This window comes from Myripristis murdjan, chromosome 21 (assembly GCF_902150065.1).
Source record: "Myripristis murdjan chromosome 21, fMyrMur1.1, whole genome shotgun sequence".
NCBI lineage: Eukaryota > Metazoa > Chordata > Actinopteri > Holocentriformes > Holocentridae > Myripristis > Myripristis murdjan.
The window spans coordinates 15,147,447-15,171,932 of NC_044000.1; the positions used below are offsets into that span (position 1 = coordinate 15,147,447).

The window sequence follows — 24,486 nt, forward strand, 5'->3', positions numbered from 1 at the left end:
GCAGCGTCTTGAGTTCGAATCCAACTTCAGGCCACTTGCTCCATGTCATCCCCCCCCTCCCCTGCCTTTCCTGTCTCCCTCGACTGACTGTCAAATAAAACAGAAATGCAAAAAAAGAAAAAAAAGAAGAAAAAAAAACTATATTAAATTATACTACTATATTAAACTATATTAAAAATGTTGCTCCTGAGATCTGGCAGGTGTTGATGTTGTGCATCTTCTCATAAAATATACACTACTCACAAAAAGTTAGGGATATTCGGCTTTCGGGTGAAATTTCAGGATGAACCTAAAATGCATTATAACCTTTACAGGTGAACTTAATGTGACCTTCTGTAAACTTTTGAATGCACATGTTCAACTGTTCAATGTTTCAGTACTTTTTGCACAAGTTGCTGTCCTCTAACAAGGAGTTTAACGGCAAAATTCACAACAGGTGTTTGATCCATGAATCGACCAATAAATTTCCTGGTTCAATTAAAATTGGTATTTAAACAGTCCTCCTCATCATGCTGTTCTCATTTTGACATCATGAGACCAAGACGACACCTAACAATTGATCAGCAGCACCTCGCCATGGCGAGGCTTCAAACAGGATGTTCTCAGACGGAAGTGGCCACTGAGCTTAGAGTGTCACAGAGTGTCATCAGCAAGTTGCATACAGATGGCCATACAGAGAGACTGGAAGAGTCACAGAAAGGCATAGAAGTGGACATCCTTTGGCCACATCCCACACTGATGACCACTTCATTGTGAACAGTGCCCTGCGGAACCGGATGATGAATGCCACTCAACTCCAGGCACATTTAAGGGAGGTGAGAGGCACCCAAGTGTCACGTCAGACCATTCGAAACCGTTTACATCAGCATGGTCTGCGTGCTAGACGACCTGCAAGGGTACCTGACCACACCACCAGGCACAGGTGTCATCGTCTTGCATGGGCCAGGGAGCATTTACGCTGGACGAGGGACCAGTGGGCCTCAGTGCTGTTCTCTGATGAAAGACGATTCATGTTGAGCAGAAATGATGGCCGCCAACGATGTTGGAGACGTCAAGGAGAGCCCTATGCATCAGCCACTGTTGTCACCAGACGAGCCTTTGGTGGTGGTGGTGTTACAGTGTGGGCAGGTGTGTCTAGTCAATACAGAACTGCCCTAATGGTACAGTGACAAGCCCATACTACCTGAATAACATCATTAATCCAGTCATTGTGCCCCTGCATGAACAACACAGGCCTAATTTCATCTTCACGGACGACAATGCTCCAGCTCATCGAGGTCGTATCATTAGGGAATGGTTGCTGGAGACTGGGGTACTTCAGATGGAGTGGCCTGCACTTTCTCCAGACCTGAATCCCATAGAAAACCTATGGGATCAGCTGAGTCGCCGTGTAGAGGCTCGGAGCTCTGTACCCCAGAACCTCAATGTCCTGAGGGCCGCCCTTCAAGAAGAGTGGGATGCCATGCCTCAGCAGACAATAAGTCGACTTGTGAACAGCATGAGACGTCGTTGTCAGGCTGTAATTGATGCTCAAGGGCACATGACAAGTTATTGAGACATTGACATTTTTTGTTGTGGTATACCCACCACTGTTGTTGGCTTTTGTTTCAATAAATTGTTTGAGATGAGGAAATCACCAGTGCATGCTTCTACTTAAATGCCCTACTTTCATGATATAATATCACTGTAGCGTGAACTTTTTATATTTTCCGTAAATTTCACCCGAAAGCCAAATATCCCTAACTTTTTGTGAGTAGTGTATATATATTTTTTCATTATAACAAAACAATGCGTAATTCAACCACCGTTGCCCAACTAAACCTGAAATTAATTATATTTGGGCATGTGTGTGAGTCAAAACCAGCTATGTGTAAATAATCAGTAGTAATACTGACACAAATCTCCATTTCTGTGTAAATAAGATGAGGTGAGGTGGGGTGGGATGGGGGTTAATGACTAGATTTTGATGCAATTCAAAATGCCAGAGTCACTTACCAGGTAGTTCCTCCACACTTGTTTGACTCTGAAGATGCAAGCAGCATCAAAACATTGGTCCCTTTTTTGCATCTAAAATAAATGAAAAATGGAAATAAATGTTAAAACATAACTACAATATCGTTACAACTCAATGACTCAATATTCAGACATTCATACCTTAGCTTCCATAAACTATGATTAAATGCTTGCTATCTACCAAGACATACACATTGAGACATAGAATATGTCTGATAAAATTATTTCCAGGAGATGTTTAGGGCCTGTCCTGGTTGGGCCTCATCCTAGCCCGTTTATGTGGGGCTAACATTTTGATGCTACTGAAATTTGAAATGCACAGTTTAATATATGCATGGCTTGTCTGTTTCAAAAACATCTATTTGTACTGGCTATGATAACACACCAAAAAAAACTGTGTATTTTGTAGAATGTGGCAGCTGTGATTGGTCCACCTCTGGCCTGTGAACAGCCAGAGGCTTTGCCAGCGTCCATCACACACAGAAACTGGCAGAGACAGAGGAACAGACTTGTGCCTTCACACCCATTTATACTTTCTTAATCGGGGCTGAAGTGGAGGTGAATTGAGAGTTCACCTGTCACTTGACTGTGTAACTGTGCGTGTGTGTCTCTGTGAGAGCACACACATATATGTACATTGCTGCTGATCCGTGTATGTGACTAACCTGCAGTGCCCCAGGTAAAAGAGCCAGTAAGTATTAGCATGGAGCAAGTGCAGACATAATCTCTGAACACTGTGGGGCAAGCCAGCGGCTCCGGCTGGCATTCAGCCTACCGTCAGGTTATCTTGGGAGACAGGTAGACCTCTTGCCGTCAGGAAGTGCTCCACTGCTGATAGCTTTCTAAATCACCGTGGTGTAGCAGCCATCTTTTATGCGTCCCTTCTCAGGAATGCATGACAGAAACAGATAAACAGTGTATTGACTTCTGTCTTTTGGCTTTATATGACTGCAGTGTGTGATTTGATACGGCTGGACTGGGAAATCCTCTGCCTGATGTATGAGGAGGTCATCAATAAGATACTCCACTGTGATATTGGAGAGTGTTGCTGTACCTGCCTGCTGTCTTTGTGTGTCTCACATTTAACAAGCTACTGTGATAGAGGAGCCAGTGAGGCTTTTGCGGTAGTGCAGGTATATCAGGTACTCTCATCAAGTTGCTAGGAGTAGAATAGTTGTCGAACAGACCTCTAAGTGCATGCCAGTGTACTATGATTTATGCCTTTCTATGAATTTAGTTCCCTTAAGAGTAGTATGCATCTCCTTTAAAAGTGCAAATAATCTGATAAAAGTGTTATAGGTGACATTCATTTCCACAGTTTATTGGACAGGACATAACAGTAATAAGGCCTCCAGCCCAGCCTGAATATGAGACATATACTCTGGTTAAAATATCCAAAGGGTAAAGCACTCTGTACTGTACAGTTAGTGCATGTCCTCGATTCAAGAAATGTCACTGAAAAAGCATCCAGGAATAGACAAAATACTGATAAATCAAAAAAATTCACTCAAGACTGAAGGTCTTTATGCCAGACCACTGCCTACACCAAAACTTCATCCCACCTCTGTTTTTTGAAAGCGCTCACCTGTGTTGAAGGACATTTTACCAGCAGTGAGAGTAGTCTGATGGGACAAATGCTGACTGCTTTATGAGCATCTTTATCCCATCCTTAGCAACAAGAATTAGCAGCTGAGATTACGCTGATATCAGCAATGTCACATTGAATGCAATACCAGATATTTTTCAGATGTTATCAACTTCCTGGGTCTGGATGGGCATCAGGATTGAGGACAGCCTATAGATAGACAATAATTATCTTGTCTTACAGATACTAAACCACATAATTTGAGTGCCAGTTAACCAAATCTAAAAATTTCTTTTGTATTTCTGGGAGTCTTTTTTGACATTTTGGCTGTCTGTGCTGTCAACATAGTGTAATATCGAATTGCATTATGATTTTTGTAATGCTAAGTGCCTGTTGTATGATGCGTATCAATGAGCAGTACAGCAGGAGCCCTAAATCGGGTTTCAAACTCAATTACCACATTCAAAAGTGCAGATGACACTCTGGGCAGATACAGTTGTGCATCTTTTGGTGGGGGTAAATTTTTTGATTATCTTGTTTATTAATAGTTTAATGTGTTTGTCTGACATTTGCTTATTTTATGCTTTACAGGACTGTTTTTAGTGATCTGCCGCCTTTTAATTAGACCTCAATTAATTGTACATGCGCATGTTTTGCTGGCAAGCAAGGCTAATAATTACAGACTGAAGTGTCCCTCATTCACAAAAGAGATAACACACACACACTCTCTCTCTCACACACACACACACACACACAAATTTCCATGCCCCTTTTTTTCAATAGAAAGTTGTTTGGTGACTTTGTTAGAATATAATATTATTTCGCAATATAGTACGCTCCAAATTGTGGAACTGAGAGAAATAAAGGACAGGCATGAGCTGAGTCTATGCACTGCCCAAATCTATCCGAAAACATCAGACAAACTAAAGCCGAAATTGTTTAAATAAAAACCTAGAGTACAATGAAAGGCAAACATTGGTTGCTCCTCTTATGTGGTGCATTTTCATACACAAACATGGTTAGATTATACTTTATGAATTTGCTTGCAATGTGGAGAGTTTGCATTGACCAAAGGGGAGGTGCATCTGATTTCTATTTTGGTTAAATTGAGTTGCGGATAGACTGCTGGCTAAAATGACTTGATAACCAAGTCAACCAGCAGACAGTTTCACCCAGCAGGCTAGCTGAAAATGTCTGGCGGTATTAATGTGGCCCATGTGGTTTGTCTTTGACATGTGTGGTCTACCCTAACTGAACTGATGTGAAGGCGTCTGGGGATAGATAGAAGAGTGGAGTTACAGTTTGTAATGGTGTGCATGTGCATCTGTGTGTGCACTCTGTGAGTGTTTTCTGTGTGTGTGTGTGTGTGTGTGTGTGTCAGTGTGTGTGTGACTTGTGGGTGACTTACCTCAGCCTTTCTGTTTGTCTGTAGGTGGTGTATCTATCTTTCTGATCCCTAGCTCTTTCCCAGCCCCAGCACAGTTCCATCACAGCCCAGGGCCACTGATTGCTCCTTACAGGCAGGTGGGCTTAAGAGGTTTAGGACCAGTGACAGGGCGGCCCTGTCAGGGCCCAGTAATAAAGAGCTGGTTGATGGATTTAATCAGGTATCCCCCCCAAACCATCAGCTGTGCCTGCTAGGTGGCTGAGGCTGGTGGGTTCACAGTGGGAGTGAGGGGGGGCAGGAACAGGAAAAGGTGCAGGCATGAAGAAGCACTTCACCAACAGTTTAAGTCATTTTCCATATCATATTACATAACACAGATGCAGAGGATGATGTAAATGTGTTATGTGTGAAGTGCCCTTTCTAAACAGGACCTATTTTCATGATCTATACTCATTATGATATGTAGGCCTACATCTATGGATATCCATAGGTACTGTATGTGGCTGAAGCATGCAGCAAATTGATAGCATTCATAAATCTGCATTCCAACAAGATTGTATCTAGCTACCTTGGAACTGGACAAGTGTAGGGTCATTTTAAAATAATAATGCACCAAATCTTTATATAAAATTTATATAAGGACAAACAAATTCATTTATTATAGATGAATTTGTTTGGACCAAATGACGAATGAATGATAACACACTCGTGATTCAACCAGATCATGATTTTCATTTGCTGGTCTAACACCCAGTGCTGCATATGGTGTGCTTTGCTTTCCCAGCAACAGTTTGTTTGCAATACATGGATTGTAGAGTCAACATGAGCAGAATCCTTTGAAAATTCATATAGTAGTAAAGTGCATTGAAAAAGTCCACAGCAGTGGCGTCTTATCACCAAAGATGTCATCTAAATCAACAAAATTATTAATTAATATTGACCTTAATATATTATTAGTATAACGGCTGTTGAAAAATTAGACCATCATGGTGTAAATTGAGGAATTCATATTGTCTATTCATATTGTCTGGTATGATTTAAAATGTGTAGGACTGACCTCCACTGCAGCACAAAAATAGAGATTGTATGGAAGGCTACTGCAGTCCTGAAATATTCAGGATAACTGTATCATCCACTAGTAATATCAAGAATTTTAATACCAAAATGTAATACTGCAGTTGCATTAAAATTGCCTGAACTTAATGAATTACACATTTGATAAGCAAAACTGCAAAAGTATTTGTAAAATGTTTTCCATAGACAAAATGTTGTCAGTTACATACAGACATACCCACATATCAGCAGTACGATACAAGACAATATAATATTCCACATACTAAAATGCAACATGTTATTGAAAATATGGCACAGCTTTTGCGCCCATTTGATCTATGCTATGCTTCTTTTTGTCCTATACAATTTTCAATTTCCTCAAAATTGAAGGCAAGAACTTCTCTTAAAGGGAATACATCTTTTTTGCCAGTCCACAAAAACTTTTTTGTCACAAACCTGGCCACCCAGTGGGTAGATGCAAGAGAACGCTGATTTAAATATTCTCCCCTCCATTGTTCAATTTTAGTGCTACAATCCCGCGTGACACAAGCTAGAATAGTATCTTGTTTTGTGTAATTTTTTCGTCTTGGCTGAAGGTCTTCGGTGCATGACTTATGTACACATGCCAGCTGTGAAACAGAGCCACACTGACCAATGCTGTCTTAAACAGATGTCTTTGAAAAATCATTGGCATGATTCATCCTTCCACTAAACAGCGATGGAGGTCATAGTAGCACCAGCTGCATGTATTTTAATCATGTCCAGTGCAAGTTTTCCAAGAAGTTTAAAGAAGTTTGCAGGGTTTACTCCAGCAAATCAGTACTCACTATTTAATTCACAGTTAATGTTTTAAAAGTTGTATGTGCAATCAGCTTGATTAGATGTACTTTAAGAAAGTGCTTTGATTGGCTAGATACAAAATATAAATGGTCTTCAATGTAAATACATGGACAGCCCAGCTGTTCAAATAGGTAGTAGCTATTAATGTCAGTGGAGCTGCAGCAGCTCCCAGTCTTCATGAGAAAACAAGCAAGAACTTCTTTCTGGGGCCCATTATTTAGGTTGTGCAACTGTATAGTTAATATTGATTCTGGCAATGAAAGGCCAATTATTAAAGGAGGACTTTGCTGATTTTCAACCAGCTTTTTATCATTACAATGTCAGTAGTATATGCAAATCAACTCGATTTTCCCTTTTCCCCCGATGTCCCCCTGCTTACCACCGAATGACTCAAGACTATAGTGAACTACAGATTGTGCTTAGGCATCTTTGTCGGTGGGTCGAAATGGATGTCTGAAGCTACGGTGTGTAAACATCCAATACGTGTTTTTTATGAGGCCTATTCAAGACTAGCTTAGCACATACACTGCCCCAGTTTGCTACCCGGCAGCGAATTGTGGCGCTATCTGCCGCAGTGCATTCTAGTTGTAGGTTTTCTACCTGTTGAGCCCAAGGGAATATCACAGCCGCTTTTCTCTGTTTTCTTTGGTCAAGTAGCACCAATTTCAAAAATATTTGCACCTTTTCTGCTGCTTAGACAGTCCTGTTTTATGAAAAGACCATCTTTCCTGTGGTGAATTATTCCTTTAACAACTTTGGTGATGTTAAATACAGAACAGATGTCTGTTCAGTGTCTGCAGGCACAATGACTTCCTGGCTGCCAGCCTTAGATGACAAGAAACAAGGCTCTCAAGGCCTTTTACACATCCTTTTCCCTGCCTGATGTAGTCATACCCAAGATGGTGAGGTGGATGATATCTGACTTTGGGGTGCTGGGTGGTGTCTGTGTCTGCATGATGTTAGAGTGACTGTCCTTGGTTGATTGGTATGCTCATAAATATTCATGGCTTGAGGTTATGCATCCAGGTCCATGTGGGCTGTGATTGGTTTCTTCTGCCAAGGCAGACATCAGAGCATAACACACTGTACATGATTATGCATCAAGTGGATGGAAAAATATAAATATTCATTGGTGAGTTTGCATTATCATGACATACAGTACAGTAAGCAGTCATGCACCTCCAAACTGCAGGACTTCACATGTTTCTAGTGCTTCCAGTTCCTTTAGACATACAGTGGCCATACAGTGTAGAGCCTTGATAGGGGCAGGTTTAGATGGGTAGCTCAGTCTTTAGTGTGCAAATATGTTGCTGTGCTCAGAGAGGAGGGAAGTCGGCCGAGTGCTAGCATGGTGGAGGCAGTGAAATGGAAAAGAGAGGAAAAGAGTTAGAGGGCAAAAAAGAAGGTTGGGGTGGTCACGGAGGAGGAGATGGCAAGTTATGGCGGAACTGCAAGTAGTGTCTTAGATGAAGGAGGTTACCTCTGAGGTGATGAGGAAAAACACATTCTGTAATTCACCACTACAGCACAGTCATCAGTCCAGCTAGCGCTCTTTTCCTCTGCCACATCTGTCTTCTCTATGTCTATCTTCATGTTTCTCAATCCATTTGACTGGGATGGAGAATTACCCCAGCTCCGCTTTTTTTTTACATATTGCATGTTGTAGAATAATTAAGCCTTGTTTAGGACCCAAAGGTGAGCATGATCAAATGAATAAAATGTATTCTCACATACCCTGCTCTCAGCAGTTATGAATACTGATTGTACATAGGCATTTGTGTCCCTGTAGTATGTGTGTGAGAGAGTGAAAGGTGCCTTAGTGTTGACTTCATTAGAGCTTGGCAGTACATTATGCCACTCGACTGGTTTGTATTTAATCAGATGGACTGCCAGCATTATTAATAACTGTGGAAGAGAGAGAGAGTAAAGGAGAGAATGGAGGAGGGAGGAGGAGAAGGTGATGACAGAGAGCTGTATAATAAGCTATTGTACCTCAGAAGTCTGCCTCTCTCTCTCTTTCTCCCTCTGTCTCTCTGCCCTCAGAGGATGTTGCGGTGCTCCCTTGATTCAGCTCTCCAACCATGTCTACATTTCAGCTGCATACAACAAACATGCTAGGTTCATGATAAATATTCCTCCTCAGTGTCAGCACTGCTAGTTGCACCACTGCAAAGTCAATGCAACGCCACCTCACCCTGTTTGGATTTTTTTCCTTAACATGCCATACAGGCAGTGTGCACAAACATTATAAAACAGATTGCAAGTGGGTTTTGCCTTGTTGATAGCATTCCAACCTTGAAATTGCAGTCCAAACAAGTATCAAGGCTTGAGAGTGAATACTGCAGACCGTTTAAGCTGTATTGGAGAAAACGTATGTCCTCTCATTGATATTCAGAGGCTCTGTGAGTGAGAGCTGTAAACAACCAGAGAGCCCAGTACTTGGCACTCTAGGCATGTTGCAGGAGGCACACACACACACAGACACACACACACACACACATACACACAGTCATCCTTTTGTAATTATGCTGGACATTCACATGTTTTCAGGCTCTTTAAAACACACTCTCTCTCTCTCTCTCTCTCACTCTCTCACTTGCACTCACATACACACAAACAGGACATAGCCCCCTGGCCCCTCCCTCTCCTATTCTCTCCCTCTCTATCTTTCTCTCCCTTTCTCTCTGTCAGTCAGTGAATCAAACAATCAATCTTTATTGCGTCCCTGAGGAAAATTCATGTATAATTCACTTACATTTATATATAATAACATAGATATAGATATTAATTATTATCTCAGCCCCCCACCCCCCCTCCTCCCCTCTCTCTCACTCTCTCTCTGAGTCTGCACCATACCAGCAGCAGCTGGAGCGTGCAGCATAGCATTTTAGAGCAGAGCTGGGTAGGGCAGGGCAGGCAGAGTGGCCCTGTGTGGAGCGTCCAGTGCAGAGAGAGGGAATTTATCCACTAACGCCGAGTCATTTCTCTCTCTCTCTCTCTCTCTCTCTCTCTCTCTCTCTCTCTCTCTCTCTCTCTCTCTCTCTCTCTCTCTCTCTCTCTCTCCCTCTCTCTCTCTCTCTCTCCCCCTCTCTGTCTCTTTCTCCCTCTCTGTCTCTGTCTCTGTCTCTCTCTGCCTCTCTCTCCTCCAGAGCTGCAAGCAGAGAAACAGCCAAGCTCCTCCTCCCCTGCAACTCAGGAACTGATGACAAGGCTGGGCTTCTTACTGGGAGAAGGGATCCCGGGTACGGCACGCATACCTATGGACGACAAGAATGAAAAGAAGGTATTTCATTTTCCCCCACCCCCCTCCTCCCTCCTGTGAACAGCAGCTGCTACCACTACTGCAGCACACGGATAGAGCGGATAGAGAGATAGAGAAGAGAGAGCGAGGGAGCGTGAGAGAAGGAGGGAGTTCAGACAATAATAGAAGAAGAAGAAGGATTTTTTTTTGTTGCACCTTGATCAATTTCTGCCCTTGTGCACTATCCTCAGACTGGGATTTAAGTCGCAACTCTGGGAATTATTTATTTTTATTTATTTTTTATTGTCACAACAAATAAGGGTAACTCTGACACATTGTTTTTTGTTTTAACTGTTTCCATGTGGGCAAAGTGAAGGACTGGATATTTAAAATCAGCCGCACCTGGTTTGTTTTCATTGCAAGCTCTCCAGTGCGGCACGTTAGTCTCCCAGTAACTTGAGTGCTGTTCTAGAGGCTATTGAGCATGTAACAGAAGTGTCCGAGTCCAGGTCCAGATATAGAGTTATGTCAGGTCTGAGCCTCAGTTGGTTTTGCTCTACTAATTAAGCTGGGGCTGTGTGGAGAGTAGAGCCCAGCCCAGCACACTTTGATTCCTTCATTCATCTCATATGCCTTGGACACGTTTTGACATGGAACCGGTAATTTGAGGAACTTGTAAGAGGCTTACAGAGTATTCTATGAATCATGCTCATTAGTTGAGATGTCAAATGAGGAAAGTAGTTGAATGAGTGCACAATGGATTTTACTTGGGTTTTGTGATTTTCTGTGTGTGTGTGCACGTGCATGTCTGCCTACTCGTGTGAGTTTGTGTGTGTATGTGTGTACGCACACGTCGTGTGTGTGTTTGTGTGCACATAGAGCTTAAACAGAGGAGGAGGAGGAGGAGCACATTAAGCTCATCTGCCAACAGTTCTTTCTTCCGCTGTACTGCTGTTTTACAACATGGGAACAAGTCTGAATGTTGGTTTCACTTCTGCCTTACAGTAAATTATTAAATGTCATTAAGCTGTTAGATTTGTCAGTTCAGTATTTTGGGTTTCATAATCTATGGGCTGCAGCTTTGCATTTCCCTACATGCCTAAAACATTAGCCCCATGTCGTCTAACACTCCAGGATGCTGTGCTTAATGTGAATGGGAGACGATGTAGGAGGAGATGGTTCTTAATCAAGAGCATAACCAGGCTTGATTTCTATAAGGTGGAACTGCATTTTCCGATTCCCTTATTGCTGCATCTGTATAAACCCTATTTACCTGGAAACAGTCATCTTGACCTATACTGTTAGCATCGATATACAGCAACAGGGCAGCTGGAGGAATTGGGGACACAGGACAACCTCACTTCAAGTCTGTGGTTGTCTGTTCACTCAAACAAAGATGCAGCTGCTGTATGGTTGTCAGAGAAGCTTGATAATGTAACAAAGGTATGGAGAATATCTATTGTGTCAGAACAAAGTTGAGAATTTTCTTCCCTGGCCACATTCTCTACAGGCTTGTTTGTGTTCCTCGAGGCCTGACTGTGCAATTTGCAAGCCGTGCTTCCTTTACAGAGCTTATGCCCTTCAGCCTGTGTGTCATGCTCACATGTGAAAGCCTTGTTTATTTGTGCAGAATTTTTTTTGGCCCGCTCTCACATGATCTGGGTTAAATAGGCAACTTGAATCAAATCATATTTGCAATTCTCCCAATTCTCCTTTCCAAATAAGGCTGAAAAATGCAATTTTTTTTGGTGTTGTTGCTGCTCAGTCTGGAAAAAAAAAGAAAAAAAAAAAAAACAACATAAAAATGTGTAATGTGCTGCCAGAGGTTTATAAAGGACTGATTTCATAGACATATTTTATTAGTACAGTGTATTCTTTGTATGTCTTAACCCTCTCCTCCATCTCCTTTTCTCCTCTATTCTCACCTCCCCCGGCTTGCCTCCTTTCCAGTGCTCTGTGACTAGCCAGGGTATCAGTCCCTGCTCTACCCTGACCAGCAGCACGGCATCTCCCAGCACTGACAGCCCGTGCTCCACGCTCAATAGCACAACCAGCCGGCCGCCTCTCAGCCGCTCCAGCCCTTGTGGGACCATCACCAGCCCCAGCTCCACACTTGAGAGCAAGGACAGTGGGATCATAGGTGAGAGAGACACAGAGAGAAAGAAGGAGAGAGAGATGGAAAGAGACTGGCTGACTGTCACATGCCCCCCCGCCACTCCTGACTGGCTCACCTCAGTAACCACCAGCACTGATTCCTCAATAGACACAGAAACATGTGACACCCTTTTCAGTGTCAGCTATTATTTCCCTAGATGCTCCTCTGTCAGCGTGCCATCAGCAATCTCAGAATTGTTACCTTATGTGCCCTTTCTGATTTAGACTAAATGATCATGCCTGCACGATGTCAGTCATTCAGTATTCTGTTTAATCCGCTGCATTTTCTGTGGGGCTGAAAAGCATTTGTGTCAAATAGTATTCATCCTCCACAATGTGTCAGTAATTGGGTTTGTATTGAGCTGTTCCGGTATCAGAGAGCACTGAGGTGACAGTTGCCGCAGTTTGAGGTTGTACTGTATCTCTAGTAATAGGCCTGTAAGACATCTGGGGATTTACACAAGCTGACAGGAAGATGACTTAGTCTATTAATGCATTAATCCCTCAGACACTGCTACTCACAAAGCTTCCAACGCCTGTAAAAAATGTTAGGAATTCATTTTGAAAATGGATTTTTAATATTTTCAGTGAGGATTCAATAGAGATTTTGTAGTGCGTTGTTGCTCTGTATGCTCCCCGTTATCCTCAATTGAACTGCATTCATTTCTGTTGGCATGGGTGATTCTGGAGAAAGAAAATTGGAGGCACAGAGTAGCTGTTTACCTGTTCTTTGTCCCCGAGTCCACAAACTAGGGCATCACATTTGATTCATTTTATGTGCAATCGGGTAAATCACTTAATGCAAAAAAAGTACCAAAAAATGGCTCAAATTGTTTTGCTCTAAAGAAAAATATGGAAGTCTTGATATGTTATCATCAAAAGCTGTGTGTGGCAAAATGAGACCAAGCACAAAAATTTGCATAAAGCCAACTCTTCACAGCTGACATAATTGATTACCATGACTCACATTCTGTGCCCCCAGAGCAATATCATATCTAGCTGCTCAATAATTAATGGATGCTGTGATACTGTATCTGCTGGTGTAGAGCGTTGACACTGTGCCATGGTGCCACCCAGGTAGAGATACACAGTCATGTGCCATGTATCCAAGGCCATCTCTTTGTGGAGCTAGTTTTCTCCTGTCAAATCAATATGTGGCTCAGCCTCTTTCATCTACTCCAAACTGAAAATTCTGTTTGTGAGAGAGTGACATGATGGGATATTCGTCTACAAGAAACCCCCTCTACCTCCCCGTTTGGGAGAATAAGGCTGTGCAGGTATGAAGAAGAATGAAGCTGTGTTGTGTCCACAAGTCAGATTCCAGGCTATGATTAATGTCTTCTGTTCTTTGAAGTCTGTTACAAAAGGAGTATGGAAAAAGTCAGGATAACAGAAAGAAGAGAATCTCTGACTTCAAAAGCACATTAATTTGGCTGTGTACTGCTGGAATGGCTTCTGGGTGCAAAGGCCTTTGCAAGGAGAGTTTACATTTAAGAAACTTACAGCTGCTTTGAGAGGAGTTTCCTCCTAAGGTGCCTGGAGGAGACACTTAATAGGCATATAGGAATAGAAATACCTGGTTGCTCAAGCTATAAAAAGACAAGTTCACTCAATAACAACATGCCCCTATGACCCTAAACCATAGCCTGTTCTAAAGAACCATTACTGTGTCGATCATAACCTCTTTTTCATGGTGGTGACTCTGCTGGTGCCCTCACTGCCAAGCTCAGACTAGGGCTCGAAGCCATTTGTGTCACGAATGACTTAATATTTGCACAGGCAAACATCACGGGAGTCCCGGGGTCCAGGATGGGTTTGTTATGTTAATGTTAGCGATGATGCAATGCACTGCAGCATTATGAAATCCAGATTAGCAGTGTGTGATGCAGACACAGCCAGCTGGCCATCAGTCCCAGTCCTCTGACTGTACTGATGTTTTCTGCATCCAGCTGCCTGTCATTGTGTGGCTTTGGCCTTCCACTCAGCTTTTAGGATTGTGCTAGATGGCTGGCTGGCCTGAGGAAAGGATTAAAAGATTTGCTTTCATGTAAGCAAAACACCTGTCTAAAGTCAAAAAATGGAACACAGTTTTTAGCCCCCCCTCCCGTATTTTTTAATCTCACATTCTGTGTTGCTTTGTACAAGGGAGAATTTTGTTTTGCGTTACAAAATCCAGTCATTGTATGTATGTTCTGTTTGATGAGTAGCGTTTCATTGTCATAGGGCTATGTATTTTTTTTCTATTGTATGATGTTGCATCCCTCTGCTGAGGAGACTTGATAAGGATAAAAGATGTGAGTCTGGACTGAGGAAATGAATACCATAAATCTACCCCATCACAGCTGTCAAGTTTTCATTAGTGTGAGCAAAGCATAGCTGTAAATATGAGTTCAGGTGGTGAATAGTGTGGGTAAATTCAATGAGAAGAAGGGGATAGAGCTGCAGAAGTTGTCCATTTTAGCTCAGCATTTCATACAAGAGATATTTTCAAAACAGAAAGCATGTGACTCATCATCCTTGCCTCTTTCCTTCATACGTTTTCCTTCACTCGCTATGTTTTCAGTATTTTTCTTCCTCTGTATTATTGTTTGGACTCTACCTCTCCACTCTCCCACTCCTCTCTCATCCCAGCCACCATCACCAGTTCTTCAGAAAATGATGACCGCAGTGGCTCCAGCCTGGAGTGGAGTAAAGATGGCAGCCTGAGAGGCAGCGGGCGCCATGGCCTGGCACCGAGCGTGCGGGCCGACACCTGCTCTCCTGTGGCAGAGGAAGACTCCAGCAGTGCCGGCGCCACGCCAGCTGACACCCCAACTAGAACAGACCAGCAGCAGCAGCAGCAGCAGCAGCCCAGCACATCAGCAGGGTCTACAGGGCCACTGCAACCTCCAAGCCACACATCTGAGGGGCCAGTTCCATACCCGGCGCAGACCTCCTCTTCACTCATGATGCCTCGGCCAAACTCTGTTGCAGGTAAGACTTCTTGGCGAATTGTGCACATAACAGAGAAGGCGTGACAGGTTTCTGTAAGGGCCTACTCACATTAGGCCCAGTTGCTCCGTATCATGCTGAAGCAAGAATGCCCCCCTCTCCCCAGTCCCTCGCTGGCCTGCACTCACATTACCCAAAGCCCAACCGTGCTTAAGCGCGAATGCCTCTGGTACATACGTCATCACATTGAAATACGACACACGCATGGCCCGACGTCATCATAAATCGATTTTTGTTTTGTTGCAGCAGCACAATGGACAATGACACAGACAACATGGTTGATTATTGATTGTGCAAGGTGGCGATTCACAGTTAATTGCGCTGCACGCATAGAATGATTTTTGCGGGGGCAGGAGGAAACACAGGAGGGACGGTCGCGTGATTTACGTCATATCCACGTTCGCATGCTGCATGCGTGACCGTGCATGTGCTCATGTATGAACGCCCGTACCGTACTGAAGCACCCCTCCTCCAATCATGCCAGAGCGGAGGTGTAAGTGTACTATACTGAAGCACGGAGCGGAGCGCTGACACTAATCAAATAATCTGGATTTTTGGGTCAAACGTGCTTGGGCACGGCACGAATGGGCTAATGTGAGTAGGCCCTAACACTACATTGTTATTTCACCATAGTGAGAGCAAGAAGTGTGTCTTTTTTCACCAACAGTTAGTTGCCAGTAGCTGCCAGTTTGTGCCACAAACAAGTCAAGGATGCATAGTGATTATTTCCTGCTCACTGAAGATATAAAAAGGAAATTTGCAGTTGGTCCTCTGTTGTGATATGTTTCTGTATTCATACAGAGACATATATAACTCCACTGAGTTATATATATCCGATTGGTCAAATGCTGCACACATTCTCAACTTTATGCAAATAAGAAGCGAACCTAGGGATTGCTGTCTGCCGTCACCCGTTTACATGAATGAAAAGACTTTGCTTCCTTCACTATGATGACTCATAAATGAACTGTAAGCTCTAATTTGGGTCCTCTGTGTGATTCCACAGTGTCTCAGACTTGATATTGCTTTAGACATCTTCTTGTACACCATTAAATTTTTTTGTTTTGAGTTTGTGGGTGCCTCACAGCATCACACAGATCACCTGGTAGAGTGCATACCACATGTCAAGGCTGAGTCCTTGCATTGCAAGCCCGAGTTTGAATCTGACCCAGGTGCTTTGCTGCATATCATCCACTCTCTCTCCCCTGCCTTTCCTGTCCCTCTCTCTACTGTCACTGTAAAATAAAACAGAAATGCCCCCCAAAAATGCGTTAAAAAGCATGTCCAGGCATTTCCTGCCCAAATCACTGAACTAGGTTAGAAGGGAGAAAGCACGGGTGGACACATCCATGACATGCCTACTCAGGAGACTCAGTGAAGCTCAGAGGAGATTTGGAATGACAGAGACAAAGATGGGGATGGAGTGAGAAGTGAGAACAGAGAGCTTTGTTATTTAGCAGCCAGTTTGGTGTGCTTTTCTAGGAGGAAAGGGATATTAGGCAGGAGTGGGGGATTAGGCAGCTGTTGTGTGTTGTGCCTTGGCACTGCCATGTCAGACCAGAGTGCAAGCCGCTGTCTGACTGATCTGTTCTGCATTCCTGCCTTGGAACCTCCCTGTTGTGGCTCAGCTCACCATATCCACACAGCTGTCACAATTTTTGGTGCCCCTTGCAACCTATTTTCCCCTTATTGCTTTCCCTCTTTTTTCCATTTCCTTCCTTCCTTTGCTCTCTCCTACTCTAGTTGCTGTTGTCTTCCTCCTCCTGTCTCTGTCACTTCATCTTCCTCATGCTGCCTCCCTCTTTCTCCACTGCTGCCTTGACCTTGGCCCTGTTTTCTTTAAGTCCCCATGGCCCCCGGCTCACCATCTCTCTTTAAAACTTAAACATCTGAACATGTGCTTTTAGCGGAGAGCTGCCGTTCTATTTTCATCTTGTGGTCCTTGGAGTCTGACAGTATGGACACATATATATTCATGACTAGAGGGTTTTACCTGGATTTAACCAGCCACAAATGTTCCAATGCTTTACACTCCTCCTTGCAGTATCACTCCTGGGGCTTTGATCTTGATGAAATAACTATTAACTTGGATCTGTTTCCTCATCAGCGTGGGCTGAAGGTTTCTCTTCAGTTGTCATGTTTGTTTCAAAGCTCTTAAGGATTTTTGCAAATTGGCCAATAGCCCAGATATCTACTTAATTAAGCTTACTCATACTTGTCATTCTGTTGGTCTTTTTGCTTTTACTATTACTAAGATTAAAAGGGTGAGAGAAACTAAGACTAAGGGTGAGAGGCAGAATGAATTTGAGCACATGGTTGTCATATAGTTTGCACCCAGACATACAGTATACCCCGTAACTTGTAGTACACAAACTTGCACATAGCGCATTTCACACTCTGCACAAGATGTTAATCTTAACAGTTCACAGACAAATCTATAGCCTTATTGTAAACATAAAGAAGTGCACACACAGCAGTGTGCTGAAGAAGCCTGTTGGGTGGTTGCAGTTAACCGTTCTGTTGTTCCAACAGTTCGCGCTGGTTTTACGTCTTGTCATTATTTTCCCTCTGACATAAGCCCGAATGGTACAGACAGAAACTGGCTCGTAAAGCTAACAGCCCAGGAAATGTTTGGCTGTGTTTAGGTGTGTGTGCACATGTTTGTGTATGTGTGTGTACGCAGATGTGCACCAGTGTGTGTGCGTGCTTCAGGAGTTTATGGGATGATGTCATATGCAGTGTTGCCCTGCAGGATTCACACCTTAGATTTTACATTGGGTGACAATACCGTGGGAGAGGACATCAGGGACATGGTAAGATAACTTCATTTATAGCCTATACCAATACTCTGCTGTCACCATATGAGAAAGATAGTGATGTCATAGCATGCTGCTCAGTTTTGGCTCTTTCTTTAGCCTCATATATGATAGGGAGAGAGCACAAGCATAATAAGTATGAGTTCATTATTAGTGCAATCAGTATTGCGGTGACATATTTTTGGAATGTGCCTTAATTGAGTTACAGCTGCCCTTCCCATTGTAATTTTACCTTGATATGTTCATGTTATGCAAAGTTATGTCTGTCCCAGTCAGTCCAAGTATTCTCATGCCTCCAGCCCCATACTGTCTTTCTTCCACTCAGCTCTGAAGTACAGCTGGAGAAACTCACAAAGAGCTAACTTCCACACGAAACATGACGCTTCTGTCATGTGATTGGCCCTCAACTGACACTATGAATGTGACTAACTGATCAAGGGAGAATGGCATGAGGAACGAGAGAGACAGGGAGAAAGAAACTGGGTCAAAAGAGAGAAAGGGCCCCACTATGAAGCCAAAGAGAGTTAGAGATAGATGGACTGTGTTGGTGGGGGTAGGTGGATGAGGTTGTGATGCCAAGCCTTGTCTGAGAGCAGCCCTAATGAAAGTCCACTAAATGACTGATGTCAGAGTAGTGGAAGTAACGCTGCCATTGATTGTAGAGTCCTCACATGCTGTGTCAAGCTCCTATGAGAACTTCTAAGTTAGCGCAGCTCGTGAGCCATATTGTGCCTGTCTGGACACTATTACCCAGGGCTGAGCGATATGGTTAAAAAAATAAATAAATAAATAAATAAAATAAATAATAATAATAATAATAATGTTGCGATATGATCCATGATTTTAGTAGGAATGATCATTTTTGCATCATGATTTTCATGTTTCAATTTTTAGGATAGGGAATCTCTGTAGCACTATAACATGATATTTACACTAATGTTTTGTTGTAAATAAACATTTTGCCTTTTATCAAAAAAATAAAAAAAACTACAGCTCCTGTAATACGGATATTGCACTTAATCCCCATATTGTGATTTTGATACTGTTTCAATTAATTTTTCAGCTCTACTCCCAAAACTTAGGCCTAATTCTAAAACAATGCTACTCTTATGAACGTGATTGCCTGTGCACATTAACATCAAAGTGACTACAAGAGATAACACAACAACATGAAGTTGTAGAGCGCTGTGGCACAAAGGCCAAATGTCCCCAGAGGCTATGAGGATTTTGTGCATCTGTCTAATGCCAATCAGTGGCTGTATCACTGGGCCTCTAGAATGTTGGCTATGTAGTAGGAATGCCTGCATGTTGCTCTGAAGTGTCATTTGCACTGCCTTGGTGATCACGTATACATACACACACACACAGTGACGGGCTTGTCATTTGGCTGCTGTGGGAACTCGAGCGGCAGTGTGTGGAGCCCGCATCTGCTGTGGCTACTTGCACAAATGTTGACATGCACCACCTGTCACATGGGACAGAGCTGAATGCAAAATGGCTCTTTGGGGGCTGCATGTAATTATATTATTACTTGGGAGGACATGTCTGAGGAGCTGGTTTGGGCACTTTTCTGCATAGCAAATCTCTCCTGGAATTTAGCATTGCGAACTTGGCACAATGCCACACTAATGGGTGTCACAGATTTGTCCATTTCACATCAAACTGGAAAACGAACATGCAACAGGACCGTCAAGTTTAAATAAATGAAATGTTGGATGCTCCCTCAAAATTGTTTCAGTTTCATCCAGTAAGTCACACCGGCTCACATACTGATCTCATAGCTGACCACTTTCCAGCCACACATTGTTATGGCTATGGTGTCAAACCTTTTAACTACAGAAAACAGCAGACTACATGAGGAGAATTTGAATTGTCCATCTGCACCAAATTAGGCATTGTAGCACAGTCACACTGTAGGCAATCAGGCAATTTTGCTCCGAGCAGAGCACCTCTATGAAGAACATACTTTATCCATGTTCTTGCAGCAAGCAATCTGTTTGCATTTAACCTCCTCCTCGGATAGCCTAATGCACTCCTCCCACCCATAACGCTTTGCCTCTCCCACCAGCCCAAGATCCCAAGCCTACAGTGACAGCTGAACGTCAACTAATATTCACTTTAGCTTTTTAGCTCATGGTACACAGTTTCCACTATTGCCATGCTGTTTGTGGGATCTTCATTTTAGAAATATGATATATTATTATTTGGTATATCTTATGCCTTAACAGCGCTTCTGAGAGTTGGATGGCTCTTTTCTAGTACAAACTTCACAAGTGCCTTGACTCGTTAAATGGATTTTTTCCCCTCTTTGACACAAGCTCATTAACGATTAGTTAAGCCAAATATGTAAATGTTAATATGGCATCTAAAGTGGCATCTTCTGGGAAGTAAGTGAATACCAAATGAGGAGGGGAGTAGTCAAACCTCTGATGTTGCTGACAGACTTTACCCCTCTCTCATTCACTACCAAAGCTCACCAACCCATTTTATGTACTTACATGCTGTTTGGCTCTCTTCTACACTGTTGTGATTACTCAATTTTGGCTAGTCAACACGTGTGTCATGTTGGATTTGCCTCCACATCTGGTGCAGACTTAAGGCATCAGTGACAAAATTTAGCTTCACATTTCTCTCACACTCTGCCACCCTTACTCTTTGTTACATTTAGATAATAAGAATTCTATTTTTAAGTCATTCGAGTTAAGCTTTTTAAAAGGGTTTATGGAGTCAAAGGGCCACATTAAGTCTGGCCACTGGAATTCCATGGTTTTGAAATCTTAGCTTGAGCTGCTTGTGGTTGAGTTGCACAGACAGGGAGATTGAGTTAGGGGTCATTGTGGCTCAGGAGTGGTGCTACAGTATATCTGTGGTCTTTTGCTCTCCGACAAATCTTTTGGGGTTAGAGTCATGGTGAGGTACAGGACACACCCAGTGTTTGTTTGTTCTTCATGGTCCGGCTGTCTCTTCATGCAAGTTTACAGACGGGCAACAAGCAGCTTCAAGGATGTTTTGGTTCTTCATCCATCAAGGCGAATACTAGTGACCAGGTAAAGTATGAGTAGAGGTCACATCTGTGTTTTGTTAGAAAACTGAAGTCATCTGCATCTGGTCCATGTGAAAACACTCAGTGACTCCCAGATGTTTCATGGGTTGGCTAAGGTCAGACAGTGATTTCTCAAAGTATAAGATCATGTCTTTCTAACTGCTGCAGCGCTGAAGCAGAAAGGCATGACATGACTGTGTTTTATCAGATAAACTGTGAGCTCATATTTTTGAGACAATATTTTCTGCTGTAATTTTTGATTCGTGTCAGCTTGCTGTTTGGGTGTCTCCAGGTGGCCATGGAATCAATTTAGTCACCTTCATCTCTGGCCATGTGCAGACATTGACTGGTTTAGTTTAGAGACAGTAAAGACACTGATTGACAGCAATATCCCTCCATGTTCTCCAGGTCCATGGAAAGGTCACAGTGACATCTGCTAAAATGTCTATTCTCAGACAATTGTCAGTGCCTGAGGGTCACAGTAGGAGTAAGATAAAGATCCTTTGGAGAGATTGATCAACTCCAGTTTTTAACAACCATTTAACATTCAGCTCAGTGGCGCTCATTGACAGATGAGAACTTGCCAAGATGCAGCCGAGTGCCCAGTCTCTAAGACGCAGTGTGTTAGCTATCTACTATCTGCCACCACCAAGCCATCTGGCTGAGATTGATTGATAGCACCCCATGATTGAGAATTGTGTAATAGATTTTCAGGAGCTAAGCAAATGTTATCATGGCATGAATGTTCAGCTGGGTATACATAATAGATTAATTGAAACCTATAAATCAGCCCAGTAGATGAGTAATTGTTGTCTGTTGGTATTGCATTAATTCCATCTATCTGATGTCATTGTTCTTGTTTGCACATCAACTTAGGTTTCATATTTTTGACTGTAGTTGTTGGCACAGTTTGTCTGCAGTGAAGAACAGTCTGGTTTGTGGTTAAAGCTGTGCATGCAGTTCCTGTTAAAATCTGCTGTGAAGCTGCCCTGTATTGTGCTTTGCCCTGCAGTGTCTGCAGTATCCTACCTGTTCCACACTAATGGGTAAGAATAAAACTAGTGTAATCCTGTTCGTCAAGTTGTGGCTCAGGGGCCACCCAGAGCCCCTGAGGCATTTCCCCCAGCAAAATAAAAAATAGTTGCATTTCACTATATTTTGACACATTGTATTTAGAGTGAAGACATTCTGTGTCTGGGCTTTAGCCCCCTGATAGTAACAAACCTTACTATCTGACATAGGAGTGCCCAAGAGTCTGTGCTAAATGCTTATCTATCCGGGCATTCCCAGATATAAAAGCCATTGAGAAGTCTTGTGTCTGAATGTGACACACTGGCAGAGGGAAAAGGCACAGTTTATTCACTGGAATAACACATTCTGCACCATACACTGTATAGCTGAGTGTACTATATGCATTATTTGGATTAAAACCATATTATTTAGCCCACATATAGTATCTGCTATTCTGGTTTTCTCAAGTTTGGTGGAACAAATAGCACTCCCATCAAGTTTTGTGTTTGCTGTTTTTCTTGAAGTCACAGATTAAAATCTATTATTACCTTTCTACACTGGCTTTTCTTCCGAATCATAACTGCTTTACATATTCATTTTCACCCCTTTTTAGGTTGAACAAAAAAGCGGTGTGCGGCAGCTAGAGGAATTTCAAAAGTTCCCTTGGTGACGAGCCAAATTTGTACGCAAGCCACTTAAATTCTACTTTGCACTTACTCATCTCAAGCTAAGGGGATTCTGACATAGCAGGTCAGAGAGGGATTGGAGCTAGAAAATGCCAGAGGTGGTCTTAAGGTATTTAGTGCAGAATTCAGTCTTTATCACAGAATTTTAACCAAAGAAAGGGGGCAGGCAGGGTTAGGATGACTGCTGCAGATACCACAGAGCGGAAATCAAACCTTGATCTGTTACAATCCAATATTTTGCCATGCATTTTTGGAGAGAATTCATGGAATTTCTCTGTTAGGCATACAGCTGTCAGGGTTAGTCATCACACAATATGGCTCCAGTGTACACCTGCAACTTGAGAAAGAAAGGAGCCAGGCAGGGTGAGGGGAGCGTGTTAAATGGATACTGATGCAGATAAAGAGGGTGAATGAAACTTGGTGCAGATTTCAAGTCAAACAGGCAGAGGCAATGCTTGGAACAGAGGAGCTCTGCCTTCCTTCTCGCTCTGTCATGGGAACCAGGAAACAAAGGGCAGACATGCCAGAGGGGGGGAAAATGAAAAAGAGAACCCCATTTTCATCAGAATACAGTCTGACACATCTGTACTGCTTCAAAGTATTGTAAGCACACAGACTTCAAGGTATCATATGTGTGCACTATCAATGAGGAGGGGATCTGCAAGAATAGGTAGAGATAGAGAGACTGGGGAGAGAGAGAAACTGAAGGGGAGGAGAGGAGGGGGGATGATGGCACCCTTGGGAAAATTTTGGCCTCGAAAAAAGGTGCAGAGAAAAAAAAAGAAATATGACTTCAAAAAACATTTTTTCAAAGGGAAAGAAATGTTGATGCTGCAGGATGCATTACTACAGACAGGAATGAATGAACACCTAATCGCTGTGTGCACCTGTACTAGTTTAGTAAGTCCAACTGATTTATGCCTTTATCTTTTGCTTTATTGGACTCATGGGCAAAGAGATCCACCAGGTGTAGAATATACCAAAATTACAATATTCACGCTGGCTTTTTGGTGCTCCATAGTTACCCGTTGCAGTTAAGGCTTCTCAAATTTGGATACACAATTTAGCCTGAGAGAGAGAGAGTGAGTGAGAGAGAGAGACTTCAGTAATGCACTAGCTCTGACTTGCTGCATACACCTGATCTCTCTTTTTTTCTTTCTTTTTCTGTTTCTTTTTTCTTCGCCTCACTGTGTCTGTGTCACCTGCTTCTTTCATATGCTTTCCTACATCATTCTCTGTTCCTGCTTTTCACCACTTCGTTTTTGGATCCCTCTCTCTCACTGCCCCCCCCCCCCCACCCCCCACCCCCCACCCCTCGAGAGAGAGGATCATTGATTAATGCTACACCGGCTGCCCAGTGAAAACTATAATCAGCCATGCCGGAGACCAGATCTCTCTCTCTCTGCTTTTCACATTATTTCTTTTCTTTATTCACTCCTGTTTCCCCTTGCTTGCCAAAATGTGTGCATTTGTGTGTGTGTGTGTGTGTGTGTGTGTGTGTGTGTGTGTGTGTGTGTGTGTGTGTGTGTGTGTGTGTGTGTGTGTGTGTGTGTGTGTGTGTGTGTGTGTGTGTGTGTGTGTGTGTGTGTGTGTGTGTGTGTGAGAAAGGGAGAGAGGGAGCAAGAGAGAGAGAGAAGGCATGAGTAGGGAGGGTGGATAGGTGGGT

At 42.9% G+C, this 24,486-nt stretch overlaps 1 protein-coding gene across 1 annotated transcript in view; it reads left to right on the forward strand.

Annotated features, from left to right (window-relative positions):
• Nucleotides 1–24,486, forward strand: part of tanc1b (tetratricopeptide repeat, ankyrin repeat and coiled-coil containing 1b) — a 113,655-nt gene that overhangs the window by 54,416 nt on the left and 34,753 nt on the right. The window contains exons 5-7 of the mRNA XM_030081385.1: nt 10,028–10,161; nt 12,070–12,259; nt 14,905–15,246. Of these exons, the coding sequence (XP_029937245.1) occupies nt 10,028–10,161; nt 12,070–12,259; nt 14,905–15,246 (666 nt within the window). The remainder of the gene's footprint in view (nt 1–10,027; nt 10,162–12,069; nt 12,260–14,904; nt 15,247–24,486) is intronic.